General features: G+C 35.4%; 1 protein-coding gene across 10 annotated transcripts in view; it reads right to left on the reverse strand.

Annotated features, from left to right (window-relative positions):
• ATRX (ATRX chromatin remodeler) overlaps positions 1-22,626 on the reverse strand; it is a 284,010-nt gene that overhangs the window by 146,702 nt on the left and 114,682 nt on the right. For all 10 annotated transcript variants that reach the window (XM_054470837.2, XM_054470836.2, XM_054470841.2 and 7 more), the window contains 5 exons: positions 20,197-20,330; positions 18,926-19,102; positions 12,117-12,210; positions 9,636-9,738; positions 7,659-7,898 (listed from right to left, as the gene is read on the reverse strand). In XM_054470837.2, the coding sequence (XP_054326812.1) occupies positions 7,659-7,898; positions 9,636-9,738; positions 12,117-12,210; positions 18,926-19,102; positions 20,197-20,330 (748 nt within the window). The remainder of the gene's footprint in view (positions 1-7,658; positions 7,899-9,635; positions 9,739-12,116; positions 12,211-18,925; positions 19,103-20,196; positions 20,331-22,626) is intronic.

Below are 22,626 nucleotides of genomic sequence, written 5' to 3' on the forward strand. Positions count from 1 at the left end.
TTGGTGGCAGCAAATCAACATGGCACATGTATACCTATGTAAGAAACCTGCACGTTGTACACATGTACCCTAGAACTTAAAGTATTAAAAAAAATCACAAAGATACAGCCAAATAGGAAAATATGGCCCAATCAAAAGAGGATTAATAGCAGATTTGAGCAGGCAGAATAATCAGTGAATATGAAGATATTAACTGAAATCATCAAGTCTGAAGATCAAAAAGGGGAAAAAAAAACTAAAGTGAAGAAAGAAAAAGGGATGGGAGGGAAACCATCATGAAGAACATCTTATGTATTACGAGAGTCACAGAAGGAGAAAACAAAAAGAAAGAAGCAACAATTATTTGATGAAATAATTGTGGAAAACTTCCCAAATTGAAGGAGAGAGACTTAAATCTACAAATACAGGAATGAACTCAAACTGGGATAAACTCAAATACATATAGATCAAAACACATTACACACAAACTGTCGAAGGCCAAAGATGAAGAGAATATTGAAAGCAGCAAGAGAGAAGCAAGTCAACACACACAAAAAAACTTCAATAAGATCATCACCTAATTTCTCATCAAAAACTTAAGAGGCCAGAAGGCAGTGTGACAATATATTTCAAAGTGATGAGAGAAAAAAAAAGTTAGCTGAGGATTCTTTATCCTTTTTTTAAAAAATAGACACAGCATCTCACTCTGTCATCCAGGCTATAATGCAATGGCATAATCATAGCTTACTGTATCCTCGAACCCCTGGCTAAAGCAATCCTCCAACTTCTCAAGTAGCTTAGACTACAAGTGTGTGCCACCACATCCAGATAATTTTTTAATTTTTTGTAAAGACAAGTTCTCACTATGTTGCCCAGTCTGGTCTTAAACTCCTGGCCTCAAGTGATCCTCCTGCCTTGGTCTCCCAAAGTGCTGGGATTACGGGGGTGAGCTACTGTGCCAGGCATCAGCTGAGGATTCTATACCCAACAAAATTATCCTTCAAAATAGAGGAACAAGTTAAGACACTCCTAAGCTGAATGAATTTGTTAAAACTAGACCTGCCCTATAAAAAATGCTTCCTACAGGGAAGTCTTTGGGTTGAAATGAAAGGATGCTAGAAGTAACTCAAAGCCATATAAAGAAATAAAGATCTCCTACAAGAGATACATACAGGGGCAAATATAAAACCTAGTATCACAAAATTTTGTTTCATAACCTCACTTTTTACTTTCTTTAGGATTTAAAAGACAAAAGCATAAAATACAATTATGAATATATGTTACCATTCACGACATGTATAAAAATGTAATTTGTGACATCAATAATTGTAACAGAGTCGCCACATAATATACAGGGGAATGGAGCTGTGGAAGAGTAGAATTTTTGTATGCAACTGAAGTTAAGTTCATATCAATTCAAGTAAGACTCTCATAACTTTAGGATGTTATATGTAATCTCCATGATAACCACAAAGAAAATATAGAATATACAAAAATGAAAGTGAGATGGGAATCAAAATATGTCACTGCAAAAAATTAACCAAACACAAAAGAAAGCAGTAATGGAGGAAACAATGAACAAAATAGTAGTAAGAAAACACAAAATGACAGAAGTAAATCCTTATTTATCACTACGTACCTCAAGTGTAAATGAATTAAACTCCTGGATCAAAAAGACATAGATAGACATAATAATTTTAAAAAAATGATCCAAGTACTGGTTATCTAAAAAAGGTTCGCTTTAGATCTAAAGACACAAATAGACTGAAAGTGAAAGAATGGTAAAAGACATTCCATGCAAATAACAACCAAAAGAGAGCTGACTACATAGACATTAGACAAAATAGACTTTAAGTCAAAAACTGTTACAACAGACAAATAGGATATTATGTATTGATAATACAGCCAGGTTCTCAAAAAATATAATTATAAACATATATACAACAAACAGAGCACCAAGACATATGAAGAAAGCACTGAAAGAACTAAAAGGAGACATATACACCAGTGTAGTGTGGGAAAACTAAAACAAAAAAAGAGAGAAACAGTTGGAGACATAAATAGCCCAATATCAATAAATGCGTAAAACAAGTAGACAAAGATCATTAAGGAAATATAGGACTCGAATAACACTATAAACCAATTGGAGCTGGCCACAGTGTTTCACGCCTTAATTCCACCACTTTGGGAAGCCAAGACAGGAGGATCACTTGAGGCCAGGAGTTCGAGACCAACCTGGGCAACACTGTGAGACCCTGCCTCTGTAAAACAGTTTAAAAAAATTAGCTGGGGTGGTGGCATGCACCTATGGTCCCAGCTACTCAAGGGGCGGAGGCAGGAGGATCACTTGAGCCCAGGAGTTCGAGGCTACAGTGAGCTATGATCACGTCACTGCACTCCAGCCTTAGCAACAGAGCAAGACACTGTCTTTAAAAAAAAAAAAATAGACCTAACAGACATATAAAGAACACTCTACTCAACAATGGTAGACTATAAATTTTCTCTCAAGTGCACATTCTCAAGGACAGATCATATGATCAGGCACAAAAAAGCCTTAATAAATATAAAAAGACTGAAGTATCTTTTCCAATCACAAGGGAATGCAACAAAAAATCCATAACAGAAGACAAATGGAAAGAACACAAATATGTGGAAATTAAATAAGATAAGTAACTAAAGGATCAAGTAAGAGATCACAAGGAAAATTAGAAAACACCTTGAGACAAATGAAAGTTAAAATACAAAATACAAAACATATGGGATGTAGAAAAAACAGTACTAAGAAGAGGATTTACAGTGATAAAGGCATACAGTAGAAAAGAAGAAAGATCACAATCAAGAACCTAACTTTACACCTTAAGGAACCAGAAAACGAAGCACAAACTAAACCCTAGCTAGAGAATAAAAGGAAATAATACAGATTAGATCAGGGGTGATTAAAATGGTTGATGGATGCATAGATAAAACAGATATGTAATAAAGCAAATACAGCAACATTTTAAGAAATGAAGAAGCTACATGGTAGGTACATTCGTGTTCATGTTTACAATTCTCTCCATATATTTACAAATTTCACGATAAAATTGTGGGGGAACAAAATTACTAGAAAAAAATAATGAGAAAATATACACCACGTATTATTCAAAAACAAATGTACACAAGATTTGTGCCTTTCATTTTAAGTAAATTTCCTTTTACATAAAAAGGAAAACACATAAATATTGAACTTTAGCTAATGACACACCTGCTAAAGCATTTGAGATAAATGAAATGATGTATGCAATTTACTATGAAATGCATAAAAAGATGTACTGATGGATAAAGATTAGTACATAAACAGGAATGTAATAAAGGAAACATGAAAATGAAATATACAAAAATGAAAAAAATCTAGGAAGTAAGTTTACAGGAAATCAATGAAATACTTTCAACCTGGCTGTATAAATGAAACTTTTCCTAAGATGTTGGAAAAGATGATGTCGTTACCATTATTATCAAATACAGCAGACTTCAAGTGAAAGAAAATTACCAGATAATACAGAGTCACATTACATGTTGTTAAAGGGGGAATTAACCAGAAAGATGTAATCCTAAATGTATATGTACCTAACAAAACAACTTCTAGCAAACATGAAGCAAAATCTGAGAGACCTACAAGGAGAAAGAGATGAATTAACAATTATAGTTGGAGACATCAACACTCCTCTAATTGGAGAGAATACCATTAAAACTATAGAAGATGTGAATATAATCAACCATCAATATAATCTGATCAAAATTTATAGAATATGTCACCCAACAACAGCAGAATATAAACATTGAACATCCACCAAGACAGATCATATTCTGGCTCATAGAAATTAGAAAAGATTCAGAGCAGAGTAAAAATGAACACAAAATACCAAAATCTGTAAGATGCAGTGTTTAAACAGTATGCACAGTGGCAAATTTTATACCTTTAAAAACGCATACGTTAAAGATCCAAAATCCACCTTAAGTAGCTAGAAAAAGAAGAGAAAATAAGTCCAAAGAAGGATAGACACAGTAAAAATAAGAATGAAAATCAATGAAATAGAAAAGGGTCAAACAATAGAAAAAAATTAATGAAATCCAAAGCTGCAGTTTTTTTTTTTTGAGATAGTAAAATTGTGAACTTTTTGCACAGATTAATCAAGGAAAAAATGATAAAACACAAATTCCTAACAGAAACAATAAATGACAGAACCTACAAAGTATAATGAAAGACTATAAACAAATTTACATAAATAATTTGACTACTTAAATGAAATGGAAAAATTCCTTAAGTTTGAAATTTACCAAAACAGACCTAAAGAAAAAGAAAAGATCTAAATAGTTCTACATGTATTAAAGAAATGGAATATGCCAGGTGTGGAGGCTCCCTACTATAGTCACAGCACCTTGGGAGGCTGATGGGAGAGGACCACTTGAGGCCAGGAGGTCAAGACCAGCCTGGGTAGCATAATGAGACCCAATCTCTAAAATAAAAAATTAACCAGGTATGGTGATACATGCCTGTTGTCCCAGCTACTTGGAAAGCTGAGGCAAAAGGATTGCTTGAGCCCAGGAGCTTGAGGCTGCAGTGAGCTATGATCACACTACAGCACTCTAGCCTGAGAGACAGAGCGAGATCCTATCTTGAAAGAAAGAAAAAGAAAGAAAGAAAGGAAGGAAGGAAGGAAGGAGGGAAGGAGGGAGGGAGGGAGGGAGGGAGGGAGGGAGGGAGGGAGGAAGGGAGGAAGGAAGGAAGGAAGGAAGGAAGGAAGGAAGGATCAGCAAACGCAATACAATATATAAAAGGAGTAATATAACTAAGCAAGGTTTATTCAAGGAATACAAGACATTTTCTAGGTCACTCCAACAGATGCAATGAAAAGCATGTGAAGAAATTCACCATTTATAATTTAAAAAGAGAAATAAATGATAGATTGGAATGGAATTAGCAAAATAGTTTTTCTTTACAGACAACACAAACGTATACATGAAAGTCATAAAGAATTTATCAAAAAAGCTACTATAACGAGTAAGTAAATTTAGAGCTTAGGACACAAGGTCATTATGCCAACATTACGTGAAACTACATTTACTATATGATATGGCTTGGCTGTGTCCCCACCCAAATCTCATCTTGAATTCCCACATGCTGTGGGACGGACCCAGTGGGAGGTAATTGACTCACGGGGGCAGGTCTTTCCTGTGCTGTTCTTGTGATAGTGAATAAGTCTCACAAGATCTATAGTTTTAAAAAGAGGAGTTTCCCTGCACAAGTTCTTCTCTTGTCTGCCACAATGTGAAATGTGCCTTTTACCTTCTACCATGATTGTGAGGCCTCCCCAAGCCACATGGAACTATAAGTCCAATAAAACTCTTTCTTTTATAAATTTCCCAGTCTTGGGTATGTCTTTATTAGCAGCATGAAAATGGACTAATACAATATAACATCAAAAACCATGAACTACTTGGGGATAAATTTTTTTAAATATGTACTAGACCTGTACAGAGAAAACTACAAAACATTCCTAAGAGAAATTAAAGAGACGGTAAATAAATAGAGAAGTACACTATATTCATGTAATAGGAGACAAAACACTGTTAAGATGTCAATTCTGGCCACATTACAAGAAAGATTCAACAAAATTCCAATAGAAATTCCACAGGGATTTTTGTAAAAACCAACAACAAAATACTATGTGGAAATGCAAAGAACTGAGAATACCCAAAAAGATTCTGAAAAAGTGGAACAAAGTTAGAGGAGCTGTACCACAAAAAAAGGGACAAGCAGTTTTAAAGTACCTCTTAATGAGATGCAAAAGGAAGTACATATTACTGCCCATGAGTATTTCTACCAAAAAAAAGAACTGAATCTAAATCTGATCGGGACTCTAGATCCTATTACCAATTTATACGAAATACAGAAGCTAGTGAAACCCGTACCACAGGGATGCAAATAACAAAACTCAGAATATAGAAAATTTTACAAAAATAATCCGGTTTCTTAAGCAAATGAACTGTAAGAATGGGTAAAGAAAAAGAAAGAACCAAAGGCAAACTAGGTTAAAATTAGGTAAGAGATGTAACATCCAAATACAACAGAATATGCAGATGGCCCTTGTTAAGACCCTGATTCAAACCAACTATTTTTTTTTTTTTTTTTGAGACCGAGTTTCACTCTTGTCACCCAGACTAAAGTGCAATGGTGTGACCTTGGCTCACTGCAAGCTCTGCCTCCCGGGTTCAAGCAATTCTCCTGTCTCAGCCTCCCAAGTAGCTGAGATCACAGTCGTGCACCACCATACCTGGCTAATTTTTTTTTGTATTTTTAGTAGAGACGGGGTTTCACCATGTTGGCCAGACTGGTCTCCAACACCTGACCTCAGGTGATCCACCCGCCTCAGCCTCCCAAAGTGTTGGGATTACAGGTGTGAGCCACCACTCCAGGCCCACACCAACTATTTTTTAAAACTACTATGTGAGGCAATGAGAGAATTCAGTGTAATAATGGCACTGCAGTAATGTTTAAAATACCATTATCTTTTAACAATACATTCCCAACTATTTATAAACAGAATATGATTTCTGAGATTTGCTCTGAAATAATCTGAAGGAAAAAGAATAGATGAAACGGCCAGGCGTGGTGGCGTGCACCTGTAATCTCAGATACTCAGGAGGCTGAGACAGGAGAATCACTTGAACCCAGGAGGTGGAGGTTGCAGTGAGCCAAGATTGTGCCACTGCACTCCAGCCGGGGTGACAAGAGTGAAACTCCGTCTCAAAAAAAAAAAAAAAAAAAAAAAAAAAAGAGGAAACAAGACTCGTCCTGTGTTAGTAACTGCTGAAACTGAGTTAATAGATCCAGGGAGAATTATTATACTATTCTCTCCACCTGTGAATTTGAAAATTTTTGTAACATAAAGTCCATTTAAAAAACTGAAATCTTTTATGGATTTAAGAAGTAATTTTGAAACATTTCTCTACCCAAAATACAACATAACCATTTTGGTGATCATTCAAGAATCTCAATGCTTTCCATGTACTTAATTAAATTAATAAAGCTTAATGACTATTTTAAGTTGCATGAAATAGTGACAGTAGGAAAAATCAATTGCAACTAGAAATCCTGTGGTTGAGGCTGGGCAAGGTGGCTCACACGTGTAATCCCAGCACTTTGGGAGGCTGAGGCAGGTGGATCACTTGAGGTCAGGAGTGCAAGACCAGCCTGGCCAACATGGTGAAACCCCGACTCTACTAAAAAATACAAAAATTAGCTGGGTGTGGTAGTGCATGCCTATAGTCCCGGCCACTTGGGAGGCTGAGGCACAAGAATCGCATGAACTCAGGAGGCAAAGGTTGCAGTGAGCTGAGATCATGCCACTGCAATCCAGCCTGGGTAACAGAGCCAGACTCTGTCTAAAAAAAAGAAATCTGTGGTAGATTACAACATTCTACTCTTAAAATGCTGAAATATATTGAAGTCATATACCAAATAAAATAAATCATTAATAGAAATAAATTAAGGCTGGGTGTATTGACTCACGCCTGTAATCCCAGAAGTTTGGGAGGCCAAGGTAGGAGGATCACTTGAGCCCAAGAGTTCGAGGCCAGCCTGGGCAACATAGCGAGACCCTGTAGCTACAAAAGAAAAAGAAGAAGAAATTAGTTACCTCTCTCAATTTTTCTCGCTCACGCTCCCTCTCAGCAATACGTTTTCGTCTCTCTTCCTCTTCCTTAAGAGCATTTTGTGTTTCTGTTCTCAGTTTATCATCTTTAAGAATCTTCCGAATTTTCTTTCTGCCTTTTCCAGGAGACTTGGAATCATCATTTTCATCTTCCTCCTCCTCTTCCTCCTCCTCCTCCTCCTCCTCCTCCTCTTCTTTTTCCTCCTCTTCTTCCTCAGAATTACTCTACAGAATTTAAACAATTAGAGGTAAACAGTACAAAGTAATATAATTTATCCATTTCCTATTCCATTAATTAACACACCAGGAAAAGGTGGAAGAAAACATGCTGAAAACCTTTAGAATTATATTTAGCAATAGGGTAGTATTAAAAAAAAAAAAAAAAACAACTCTTCGGCCGGGCGCGGTGGCTCACGCCTGTAATTCCAGCACTTTGGGAGGCCGAGGCGGGTGGATCACAAGGTCAGGAGATCGAGACCATCCTGGCTAACACGGTGAAACCCCGTCTCTACTAAAAATACAAAACAAAAACTTAACCGGGCTTGGCGGTGTGTGCCTGTAGTCCCAGCTACTCGGGAGGCTGAGGCGTGAACCCAGGAGGCAGAGCTCGCAGTGAGCCGAGATCGTGCCACCACACTCTAGCCTGGGCAACAGAGTGAGACTCTGTCTCAAAAAAAAAAAAACAACTCTTCAACACCTATTAAAAAAAACAAACAACTCAATTAAAAATGGGCTACCAACTAGAATAAACATTTCTCAAAAGAAGATATAAGCATATGAAAAGATGTTGAATATCACCAGTCATTAGGAAAATACAAAGCAAAACCACAATTAAATGCCACTTCCCACTCATTAGGATGTTTCTTGTAAAAAAAAAAAAAAAAAAAGAAAAGAAAGAAAGAAACAAAGGAAGTGTTGGCAAAGATGCAGACAAATTGGAATCCTGGTACATTGTTAACAGGAACGTCGAATGTTACAGATACCAGAGAAAACCAGTGTGGAGTTTTCCAAAAGTTAAACATACAACTACTATATGATGTAGCAATTCCATTTTTCTATATATACCCAGAATAATTAAAAATAGGGACTCAAACAGATATGTAAACACCCATATTCATAGCAGTATTATTCAAAATAGCCGAAAGGTAGAAACAACCCAAATGTCCATCAACAGATGACTGGGCTAACAAAATGTGGCACACACATACAATGGAATATTATTCGCCTTAAAAAGGGAATGAAATTCTGATATATGCTAAAACATGGACGAATCTAGAAAATATTATGTCAATGAAATAAGCCAGACACAAAAGGACAAATATTGCATGATTCAACTTATATATATGAGGTACTTAAAATACACAAATTCTTGGAGACATAAATGAAAATAGAGGTTACCAGGGGATGGGATATAGAAGGGAATAGTGTTAATGTTTAATGAGTGAAGAGTTTCTGCTTGTGAATATAATTAAGGCCACTGAATTGTATATTTTAAAATATTTTAAAAGTTAATTTTCAAAAGATAAATATCCCTCTGGAAGAGCATTGTGTTGACAGAATCAAACATATTACAGACACCTTTTACTTTATGTAAGCCTGCTTATATACAAAAATTCAAATTGGCTAATTTCACTACGAGAAGAAATTTATTCACATATAAGTCATCATTCAGGATAGTATTTTGTCTTCAGAAAATAGAACACTCACATCACTACAAATATAAAATAATGAATTAGAATGGCTTAAATAAAATTCCATTAGAAATTAAGGAATAGAAAAAAACTGATAATGTCAAATTAATACTTTTACATATATATATTCAATAACCAATCCCTCCACAAGTGTAAAATGTAAATAAGCCAGTAGAATACAATGAACAAATGGAACAGAGAGGTAACAGCATAATTACCATAGTCTACTGTACTGGTTATAATTCAAGCACGTGGTAAATGTCATTATTACCTTGTTTTCACTGGATGAATCTTCTTGAACCTTAATACGTCGTCTTTTCTTTTTCTGTTTATAGCTCCGCTGATTTTCTTCCAACTCTGCTTTCTTTGCAGACCTGAAGAAAATTTAAAACACAAAATAAAATATTTCATGATAAACTTCCATCAATAAGTTATGTACTATTTTAAAACTGTTCTACCTCTGTATGCATTCCTAAAAACAAACAGAAAAAAAAATCAATAGGTTCAAAATGGATATTCCAGCAGAACCCTAACCCTTCATTTTAATCCAATGATCAACATTTTACAGTATATCCTGAGGGGAGGTTTGTTATATGAGTAAGAAGATGTATAAAAGGACATTAAGACTATTCTTCTAGTATAAAATACAAACAGCCAACAGACATACTAAAAAACATTCATCATCACTAAAAAAAAAGCAGATTACAAATTTGAATACTGTTTTCTTCATAACAGGTCACAGAAATTTAAAAAAAACAGTAACAACTTTTGGTGAGAAAAATATTTCTGGGCTTAGAAATTGGTACACAAAGCTACATTAATCCAGACAAAATAACCACTGTCAGTAAGGATGTGGAGAAAGTGAAACCCTGTTCACTATTAATGAAAACATAAAATGGTGCAGCTGCTATGGAAACATTATGGCAGTTCGTCAAAAAATTAAAAATAGAATTACCATGCAATTCCTTTTCTGGGTATATACCCAAAAGAAATGAAAGCAAGGACTTGAAGAGATATTTCTACACCTGTGTTCAAAGCAGCATTATTCATGATAGCCAAAAGGTTATAAATCAAATGTACATCAACAAATAAATTGATAAACAAAATGTGGTATACAATGGAACATTAAGCCTTTAAAAGGAAGAAAATTCTGAAACATGCCTCAGCATACATGAACCTGGAGCACATGATGCTAAGTGAAATAAGCCAGTCAAAAAAGACAAATACTGTATGATACCACTTATATGAGGTTCCTAGAGTAGTGAAATTCATAGAGACAGAAAATAGAATGGTGGTTGCCAGGGGCTTCAGGGAAGAGGAAAAAGAGAGTGGTTTAATGAGTAACATTTCAGTTTTGCAAGGGGAAAAGGTTTTGGAGATTGGTTCAAAAAAAGTGAATGTACTTAACACTACTAAGCCATACACTTAAAAATGGTTAAGATGAAAATAAAAATTCCCAGTAATACCATGAAAGAAAAAAATGGTTAAGATGGTAAATGTTATGTTATGTGCATTTTACCACTATTAAAAATAATCATTAAAGAAAGAATGAAGTACTGATACAGGCTACAACATGGATGAACCATGAAAACATTACGCTAAGTGAAAAAAAAATCCATTCATAAAAGGATATACATTATATGAATCAACTCATGCAAAATGTCCAGAACAGGCAAATCCATAGAGACAGAAAGTAGATTTTAGTGTTTATTAGAGTACAAGGGCATGGGGAATGGAAAATGACTGCTAATAAGTACAGGGTTGTTTTCTTGGGTGATGGAAATGTTCAGAAATTATAGAGTGGTGTTTGTTGCACAACTTTGCAAATATTCTGAAGACCACTGTATTCCACAGTATAACATGCTGAATTATATCTTGGTTTAAAAAAAAAAAAACCTCTCGTCATATCTTATCATTTTCATTTTATATTGACTTAAAGTATAATACATTGCTATACTCTAAGCACAAGCTGGTAAGTATTAACCTAAAAAAAACTCGAATGTTTTAAAACTTACAAATGCAGATAGACACCTTTGTAGACATACATACACAAACACACACAGATTGTTCATTTGATAAACTGTAGAAAGATTATGTTATTCTGGGGGAAATAAGAAAATTGTAGTAGTAGTATTATCTAACATACCATACTAAAAAGGAAGCCAAATTTTAAATTACAGGTAATCTAGATCAGTGACTGTTCGTGTTACAAGAACAAGCATATCATTATTACTGTAGTACTACTGAGACCAATAATTTATATATTGAGCACTTACTATTTGCCAGGTAGGTACTATTATAAACCTTGTACACATATTGTCTCATTCAATGCCCACTTTAATGCCCACAATAGTCAGTCAATTATATTGTAATCCCCTACTTTACAGATGAGGAAACTGAAGCATAGAGTATTTATACAAACACAAAGTAGAAGAGCCCAAAGTTAGACCGAGGCAGTTTTTCTATAAAGCCTCTTTACTATTATCCTACAGTTTCCCACATAACAATAAAACACTGCAGCCACGAGTGGTTTTGCAGACTGAAAATCTACCCGGGTTAGAATACATAATTCAACTACACATAAAATATGCTTAGATTCTTTTTAAACTATTAAGTATAACAATTAGTTTCAAATCAAAATATTATATATCACACTAACTTAACTTTATTGGTAACAGTAATCATATAAATCATTTGAAGGCATGGTCATTCAGATTAATTCCTAAAATTTTTTAAAAACCAATTATAATACCTTGTTCTGGGCCGCTGTTCGTCTTCGGATTCACTAACTTCTTCACTAACTCCTGATTCCTGAAAATCAGAATCTTCTGAATCTTCACTGCTCACTTGAATTTTAAAAAATACATAAAATTATTAATTATTTTTCAATAGAAACCTAATTCACTTAATTTACCAATGACTCGACATTAAAACAGAACATTGTAAGAATATCAGAGGTATATATGTGAATGGATAATACATAATATAGAATATACCAGTTAATGCTTTACATGATATACATAAATAAAATTCAAATGTATTTCTAATGTAATTATAAAAGTGTGGTTGTACATTAAAATATAAGTATTCAACTGTATATGAATTGACAAAATAAGAATAAATTACCTGTCAATAAAATATATGTAATTACCAAAGGTAAATTAATGAAAAAGAAGTTTGGCTATTCAAAACAAGCAAGGTAGGCTGGCCAAGATGGAGTAAGATTACAGATTCTCTCCACCAATGATGACACAACTGAAGAACTCGGAAAGGGAAACAATAGTAGGCAGATTGGAGACTGAAATCAAAACTTGAATAATGACCCCTCTACAATTGGTGGAGGGGAGAGAGCTGTGAGGGCGTATGGTTATTTTCTTTCTTTGTTTCCTGATTTTGACCAGAAGGCAGGCTAAATTCCAAAGGTATGCAGAGGGTACTGATGACAAGACTGTGAAGAAAAATCCCTATTTCTAGCCATAACACCAGGAAAATCAGGCTCTACATGTGGAATCCTCAATTTTCTTTTTCTCACAATTAACACAGTAATGGAAGCATATAAAATTCCAGGAGAAAACCTCTTTCTGGCCAGAGGAAGCAGGGCAGAAAAAAATACAAGAAAAGCTTACAACATCTTATAGTGCCAGAAAATAAAGCAGTGTTCAAACATGGACAAGCACATGTTGAAAGGACACAAGATTCAACTTGAAGGAGCTCCCAACAACCAAAGCTAGAACAATCTGAGCAATAAAATAAATGATACTATTTGATTATAACTGGTAAAATAAAAATCTATAAGTCATATTGATATAAATAATGCAATAAATAAATAGGGGAATACAACTCTCCCTTACAATTACTAAATGTGGAAGTAATGAAATAAATAGAAAATTACAACTAGGCAAATACCACAGTACTAACTGCTTCACCCAAGATGAATACTAAAATTAGTAGGCTTAAGTATGATAAGAAACAGGATATATGCATGGTCACAAAGTATCTCCCAACAAAATACTAAATATAGATAGAAAAATAATATCTTCTTCTTCATAGTGGAAAAATACCAGCAGACACCAACTTAAGCAAGTAACAAAAGTTAACCGTGAGAGTAATAAGACATATTGACGGCTGGGCATGGTGGCTCACCCCTGTAATCCCAGCCCTTTGGGAGGCCAAGTTGAGAGGATCACTTGAGCCCACGAATTTGAGACCAGCCTGGGCAACATAGGGAGATTCTGTCTCTACAAAAAAAATTTAAAAATTAGCCAGGCATGATGGTACACACCTGTGGTCCCAGCTACTTGGGAGGCTGAGACGAGAGGATCACTTGAGCCCAGGAGGTTGAGGCTGCAGTGAGCCATGATCGCACCACTGTACTCCAGCCTGGGCAACAGAGCGAGGTCTTCTCTCAAAAAAAAAGACATACTGACATCATCTATTCTTGATATCATGTACTGAAGACACAACATCACTTCTGTGGTATTCTGTCAAAATGCATAATAACCTCAATTCAATCATGAGAAAACATTAGACAAATACATATCAAGGAACAGTTGAGAAAATAAGGAATCAACACTCCACAAGTGTCAAGGTCATCAAAGGAAAGACTGAGGAATTGTCATAGACTGAAGTAGATTAAGGAGACATTATAACTCAATGCAATGTGAGATCCTGGATTGAATCATAGAGCAGAAAGAAAACATTAGTGGGAAAACTAATCTCTGAGTAAGATTTATAGTTTACTTCAGAGGTCATAAAACATTTTATGTAAAAAGCTTGATAGTAAATATTTTTGACTTGTGGACCGTATGGTCTCTGTTGCAACTACTCATCTCTACTCAACTTTGCCATTGTACATATGTGAAAACAGTAAATTAATGAATATGGCTGTGTTTCAATAAAAGCTTATTTATAAAAACAGGCAGAGGATCAGATTTGGCCCACAGGCGCAGTCTGTAAACCCCCGGCTTAGTTGATAGTATTGTACCAATATTAATTTCCTGGTTTTGATCATGGTACTATGATAAGGTATTAAATCAGGGAAGCTAGGTGAAAGATACACAGAACTCTGCACTATTTGTGTAACATTTCTGTAAATCAAGAACTGTTTCAAAATAATTTGTTTAAAAAAAAACTATCATAACCTGAGATCAGAATCAAAGATCTATTTCAGCTAAAAAATGAGAGAACATAAATGCTAACAGAAATGCTATAAATGGGAGAACATAAATGCTATAAAGAATACGTCGGGGGAGAGGGGAACAAAGAGTTATTGTTTAATGGTTAGAGATTCCATTTGGAATGATGACACGTTTTAGGGACAGACAGAAGTGATGGTTGTATAAAAATGTGAATGTACTTAATGTCACTGAATTGTACACTTAAAAATGGGTAAAATGGTAAATTTTATGTTACGTATATTTTACCACAATAATAAAAAAAAAAAAGAATAGCTAAGCAACTGGAAAGCCGGGAGAATACCGAAAACACACACATTGACACAAAAAAATCCTGTAATTAAGTATAATTTTAAGCCTAGTATTAATTGTTCACCCAGCATTTTAAAATTTTTGAAATCTACCAAAAATTTGAAAGAATCATTGAATGAACACTTGTATCCCTTCTCCTAAATTCACTTATTGTTAGCAGTTTACCACATTTGCTTTTTTTCTTTCTCTCTCTACACACACACACACACACACACAGACACACACAACTTTTCTTACACTGAACCATGTGATATTAAGCGCAGATGACACTTTACCCCTAAGCATAAGGATACTGCCCTACATAACTAAATACCATTATCACATCTGAAAAAAAAATACTATCATCTAATATAAAGGCAATATTTACAATTTCAAATTGTCACTAAAATAATTTTGTAACATTTTTCTAATTTAGGAGAAAATTAGAGTTCACATGTTGCACTTTGTTCTTATGCCTCTTCAATGCATTTCAATTTAATTCAACTAGATTTAATAAGACTATTCACTATTGATTTTTTCCCATCTCTCAATTCAAATTTCCAAATAATATAGGAACATAAGAATTTACAAAACTCAGAAAATCATGCAACTTCAACTATATATCAACCACTATGATCATAATCCATATTAGAAACACAAATATGATGGGATTTTAGAAGTTTACTCTCTCCTACACAAACAAAAAACAACAACAACAACGAAACCACTTGGGTAATAAACTACCCACAGAATCAGGCAGTAGAAACACAGATCATAGAAAACTCAGGTTTTAATAAAGCAAATCTCAAATGTAATCATATATAATAAAAGGGTCTAAATATTGAACTAAGCTTCAGAAGCAAAATCAATATTGCCCCTTTTGTTGAAGAGGCACAGGAATCCATGTTGTGATATATAACATGTTAAATCACACAGTTCCTTTATAGAATCTGTAAGAGCTTGCAGCCATATTGCAAAGAAATTTATAAGACAAGCTGGGCGCAGTGGCTCACGCCTGTAATCCCAGCACTTTGGGAGGCCGAGGCGGGCGGATCACGAGGTCAGGCGATCGAGACCATCCTGGCTAACATGGTGAAACCCCATTTCTACTAAAAATATAAAAAATTAGCCGGGCATGGTGGTGGGTGCCTGTAGTCCCAGCTACTCGGGAAGCTGAGGCAGGAGAATGGCGTGAACCCGGGAGGCAGAGCTTGCAGTGTGAGCCGAGATCGCGCCACTGCACTCCGGCCTGGGCAACAAAGCAAGACTCTGACTCAAAAAAAATAAATAAATAAAAAATAAAAATAAAAATAAATAATAAAAAAGAAATTTATAAGACAAGTAGTCACAAAATGATGTACTATTATTTATTAACATTAAAATGTCCATGACATATTAATTGTATATGTGTGTGGCAAGAACTTCTCCTCCTCATCTTTAGTGAATAACTCTTGCCCAAAAGCCCTATAAATGTTTAGGATTCCAAGACTATGTCCTTAGCTTTCCATTTGTAAAACATTACAACTCCACTGAATAACCTCAACTATTTTTGTGATATTGTACACATACCATGACAACTCTAAAAACCTGACACTCATTGTAGACTTTTCCCTTTCATATCAATTAAGAAGACCTAACAATTCAACCTCCTATAAGACTCAAGTCAATCTTCCTCTTCTCCAACAACCCCATTTGTCATCAACTACAGCAATACCTTCCAAACATTCAGTGCCTTCATTCTCACTGAATAGTAAGGAACTAATCTGATCATATGATATCTTTGATTAAAATCTTTCAATAGGGAAAAAAGTGGTCATGCTGAGATTGTGATTCTTGGGTGTTAGTAATCAACATCTTGTTCCTTGATCTGGGTGCCCTACGTTTTCATCAAGATGTCTACTTATTGATAATGTGCACTTCTTTGTACATACATTTCAAATAAAACATTTTTTAAAGTGGTGGTAATCCTCTATGATTATACTAAAAACTACTAAATTGTATACTGCAAATAGTGAACTGTGTGGTTTGTGAGTTATATCTCAATATAGCTGTTATACAAAAAATTTAAAAATAAGGCCAGTATGGTGGCTCACGCCTATAATCCCAGCACCTTGGGAGGCCGAGGTAGGTGGATCACCACAGGTCCAGAGTTCAAAAATAAATACAGTAATTGGAAAAAAAAAAAAAAAAAACAACTTTTCAATGGCTCTGCATCCTTTAGAGCCTATTATATTTCCCAAACACTTGCAAAAATGCGTTCCTATTCCTAGTTGGCAAAGAAGAGTTCATCTGCCATCCATGGGTTGGGTACTAACAATAGTCTTCAAAATTTACCCCTAGTCATCAAAATGCCAACCACAGCAACAACAAAAAAATTATTTGTACTTTTTGTTACCCAAAATTTGCAGGCAAATATCACATTTAATTACCCTATATATTATTTAATATAAAATGACCTTCCCCAAACCTCAAATTATAAATACAGACACCAAAGAGATGTACACCTTGGTATACCACCCAGTACTCCAGTGTGAAAAACACAGGCTTACAAAGATCTCCAGTATCTGGTCTCTATTTTACAGGCCCAGCTTCATCCTCTGTTGTTCCTTTCCCTACTCCTATCTATAGAGCAGCTTATACTATATTAATTGTATCCCATCCATCATGTGCCAACATTTTACACAGGTTTTAAAATTTTTTTTCCCTGCCTGTGATGTAAATCTTCACAACAATCTATGTGCTCCCACATTTTGAATTTAATCTGTTGGGTAAAAGCCTTCTTTGTGAAGCCTTCTCTGGGGTAACTCCCACCCCTCAAGAAGCTAAAGAAGCCCTTCTTTGTGCCACATTATATAATTACGTTACACAAAATGTCCCTCGTGGTGCTACAATTTTTTATAATACAAAGGTCAATAATTCTTACTAAACCAGTGACTGCCAAACCTAGTTACCTATCAGAATCACTGAAATACATTTTTATTCATTTTTGTATTCTCAATGCCCACCATACTGCTGGAAACATGTAAGCCCTCAATGCAAAAGTACTCAGGCTTTTAATGAAATGGAAATCTACTCTGACTATATGCCAGTCAAGTTCTGCATATAAACTTGCATAAATTTACCCAAATTAATTTCATTTTCTACCCTTCTACAGGAAAGCACTGTTTCTGCAGTTGTATGCAATCTTATACTTTCTACATAATGTTTATTTTGTTTATTAAATCATATTTATTTCTCTTTATAATCTAAAGATTAAAAGTATTCTTTGTGTCATCTAAAGTTTCTGGGTTATCTTCCCACTCTAAATTATTAATTTTAATCTCATGTGATAGTATACTTGTTGCCAGTGTACTGACATTTGCTTAATATAGGTGGTCAATTGTTTGAGCAGATATGCTTAAATTTCTTTTTTTTTTTTTAATTTTCTTGGAGAAAGAGTCTTGCTCTGCCACTCAAGTTGGAGTGCAATGGCGCAATCTCAGCTCACTGCTGCAACCTCCGCCTCCCAGGTTCAAGCAATTCTCCTGCCTCAGCCTCCGGAGTAGCTGGGACTACAGGTGCGTGCCACCAAACCCAGCTAATTTCTTGTATTTTTAGTAGAGACAGGGTTCCACCGTGTTAGCCAGGATGGTCTCAAATCTCTTGACCTCGTGATCCACCCAACTTGGCCTCCCAAAGTGCTGGGATTACAGGTATGAGCCACCATGCCTGGCCATATACTTAAATTTCATTACTATAATTAGTTTACAAAACAAGCATTTTTTTGTTTTTGTTTTTGAGACAGGGTCTCACTCTGTCACCCAGGCTGCAATGCAGAGGTGCAATCGCTGCTCACTACAGCCTTGACCTCCGGGGCTCAGGTGATCCTCCCACCTCAGCCTCCCAAGTAGCTGCAACTACAGGTGCACACCACCACACCCAGCTATTTCTTCTATTTTTCATAAAGACGAGGTTTCCCTATGTTGCCCAGGCTGGTCTTAAACTCCTGGGCTCAAGCAATCTGCCCACCTCAGCTTCCCAAAGTGCTAGGATAACAGGCATAAGCCACTGTGCCTGGTCCAATATGTTCTTTACATTCAGAATTAAAACGTCTTACCCTTTCTTCTGTTTCTGCCTTTGACTTCTTTATGCTCTTTAGGCTTTGTCTTTTTTTCTTCTCCAGATTCTCCGTCACTCACAGTCAGTTTGTGCCTCAAAAGCCTATGTCTGTATCTTGGCTTCTTAGATTCTTCAGAATCTGAATCTGATTCAGAATTGACTTGATTTTTTGCTTCTAAATGAAGAAAATAAATCAATAAAACCTTCTTCAGCCTTTAAAATGCCTTGTAAATCTATTTTGCCTGTTGACAACTACTGCAACTTATGAAAAAAATCAGAGTTAGACACATACTTTGGTATCATTGGTGTTATCAGGTAATCTCACACATCAGACTTGACATATTACTATTATTAAATATTGACTAAATATCACCTATATATTTATAGAATCTTTTGTAAGGTATAAAATATTTTGCTTTGAAAATCATCTGTTTAGGGCCGGGCGCAGTGGTTCAGACCTGTAATCCTAGCTCTTTGGGAGGCCGAGGTGGGCAGATCACCTGAGTTCGGGAGTTCAAGACCAGCCTGATCAACATGGAGAAATCCCGTCTCTACTAAAAATACAAAATTAGCAGGGTGTGGTGGTGCACGCCTGTAATTCCAGCTACTCGGGAGGCTGAGGCAGAAGAATCGCTTGAATCCGGGAGGCAGAGGTTGCAGTGAGCCAAAATTGCACTATTGCACCCCTGCCTGGGCAACAAGAGCAAAACTCTGTCTCAAAAAAAAAAAAAACAAACCAAAAAAAAACTCATCTGTTTATTGGCAGTAACTGACAAAATTAGAGTAACTTCCATAATTATTACAAGATACTCAAGAGAAGTCATGGTAATAAAGTTTTAGACATTTTCATGAACTCTAAATTCAAGTATTAAGAGATTTTTTTTTCTCTTCTTCTTCTTTTTGAGATGGAGTCTCGCTTTGTCACCCAGGCTGGAGTGCAGCAGCATGATCTCGGCTCACTGCAACCTCTGCCTCCCAGGTTCAAGTGATTCTTTTGCCTCAGCCTCTTGAGTAGCTGGGACTACAGGCACGCACTACCACGCCCAGCTACTTTTAGTAGAGACAGGGTTTCACCATGTTGGTCAGGCTGGTCTCAAACTCTTAACCTCAAGTGATCCACCTGCTTCGGCCTCCCAAAGTCCTGAGATTATAGGAGTGAGCCACCACACTGGGCCATATTAAGATATTTCTTGGTCAGATATTCTTCAAAGACTGAATTAGTCAAGGAATCAAATTATGACATTATAAACTTCTCTCTAGAGAGCTCACCCTCATCTCCTGGATTTTCTTCATTTTGTTTTCCAGTTCTTTTTTTCCCTTCTTCTGGTTCATCATCTGAAGATCCATCCTCATCAGAGGAAAGATTGGCTTTAATTTCTTCTAAAAGCATCTTCTTGGCAATTCTTGAGAGTAAAAAACAATAAAAAAAGAACTATATATCTGGGGGTGAAATACACCAAATTAAAAACAAAAACAGACTTCTTTGCATCAAAATAGAAATAAATGTGCCAATAGATTTCATATTGTAAATAAACAACTAGCAAAACCATGTTTTAACCTAAGCTATAAACAAAAACTTTTAAAAATGTTCTTTACACTTATTATTTCTCAATTCTATACAATTCTGCAATATATTGAAAACTCTGAAGGACATATTCTATTGACTATTTTTACCAATTGCAATTTGATGCTGCATAACCTTCCAATCCTCTATTTGCTTTGCTGACACCATCCTACAACTACAAAGTCAGACAGGTCAACAACAGTAAATGAACTTGTTCAGATAAATGGCATTCCAAGATAAAACTCCACGAGAGGTTTTATTCAACTGCAAAATATATTCTTGGAAAACCAATGTGTAATAAACCACTATATAATGACACCTTGCTTCAAACTAGAGGATGATAGTTTTGGACCTTAATTTCAATGTACTACATAAATGCTGTGAACCAGATGAAAGCATACACAAATGTTAAGTATTACAGCAGTAAGTAATCTCTAATAATATTCAAGACAGGGGAAAGAAGGGACATGAGTGCTATTAATTACATACATGGTAAAAAGAACACGAATTACCATAAATGGGTTACTTTAAAAAAAATAGTGCAGTTGCTTCACTCACAACAAAATTTCTCAAGATGCTCCTCAAAGACCAATTTGCTAATGGAAAAATCAATTACTAAAAGCATTAAGAAAACACTACTTTTACTCCTACCATCATATGTTAAAATAAAATATATTCGTAGGAAATCTCCATGTTTACACTCAAGAAAAATAACTGAAAATGTAAGATAAAAGCAATCATACAGCTTTTGTGCAAGCCAAGATGTTTTGATAAGTCTAGGTATCCTTTCAATATAAATTCACAAATCACAGTAACAAGAAAATAGCTTATAGGAAAGTTCAAAAAGAAGATGGCATGATCCTGACAGTCTGCCATGAGCTAATCTGTACGGGATAAACATGTTCTCTGCAATCAAGACTGACTCTCTAACTAAGTCAAAAACTTGTAGCTGGGATGATGGAACATTTGTTATCTCTGGATTTGAAACCCCTCTTTACACATCTTAGCACGCACCCACATTTCAATGAAGAATTCATTCAATGGCAGGAGATATTAATGCATGTTAGCTGCCTCCTAAATTTTATTTGACAGATAGATTGTTCATTACTATTCATATTCAAAGATGCATAGCAAAGGCATCTAAATAGACTGAAGCAAAATAGGCAATCACTTCCATAAATGTTTATTATATACCTTTTGGTGCTTTCTCCCTCAAACAGATGGATCAGAAATATTTAGACAACACAGAGAATCATCAATTGCTAAAGGAAGCCACAGATGGGTTTGCTTTTCTGAGGATTTCTGCCCTGATTTGTATTTCAATAAAGTGAAGATTAGTTCACACCAATTTAAATCTTACTAAAGTTGAGCTATAAAGTTTTGCTCTTACATTTCTAGATCAATGGTTTGCACATTGTAAGCTTTTTTAAAATGGGATATATACAGGGTTGCCAACTTTTCATTTTGCCAAAAAAAGAAATTTAAACCCAAATTCCATTTACTTTCATCATTTTATAAAATAAAGACTATTTACAACATACCCTCCCCAAATTAGGAAACAGTTTCAGAATAAAGGGAAATCCTTTAAATTGAAGAAATACATCTTTCTGGAAAAATTCTCTAAAATCATCTTTTTAAAAAAAATTTCAGCCAGGCGTGGTGGCTCATGCCTGTAATCCCTGCACTTTGGGAAGCAGAGGCAGGCAGATCACCTGAGGTCAGGGGTACAAGACTAGCCTGGCCAACATGGCGAAACCCTGTCTCTACTAAAAGTACGAAAATTAGCTGGGTGTGGTGGCGCACGCCTGTAATCCCAGCTACTCAGGAGGCTGAGGCAGGAGAATTGCTTGAACCCGGGAGGCGGAGGTTGCAGTGAGCTGAGATCATGCCATTGCACTCCAACCTGAGCGACAAAACTCCGTCTCAAAAGAAAAAAAAAATCATGTATGTTTATTACAATGTTGTCTGCAATAGCAAAGGGTGAGAAAACGTTTAAACATTCAATATCAGAAACTGATTAAGTAGTATTTTCACATGATTATCCATAAGAGATAGAAATTAAAATGATATTCTAAATAAGATTAAGATAGAAAATATTTATTAATATTCAGTGAAAAAGTAATTTATAAACCACA

This window comes from Pongo pygmaeus, chromosome X (genome assembly GCF_028885625.2).
Source record: "Pongo pygmaeus isolate AG05252 chromosome X, NHGRI_mPonPyg2-v2.0_pri, whole genome shotgun sequence".
Lineage (NCBI taxonomy): Eukaryota > Metazoa > Chordata > Mammalia > Primates > Hominidae > Pongo > Pongo pygmaeus.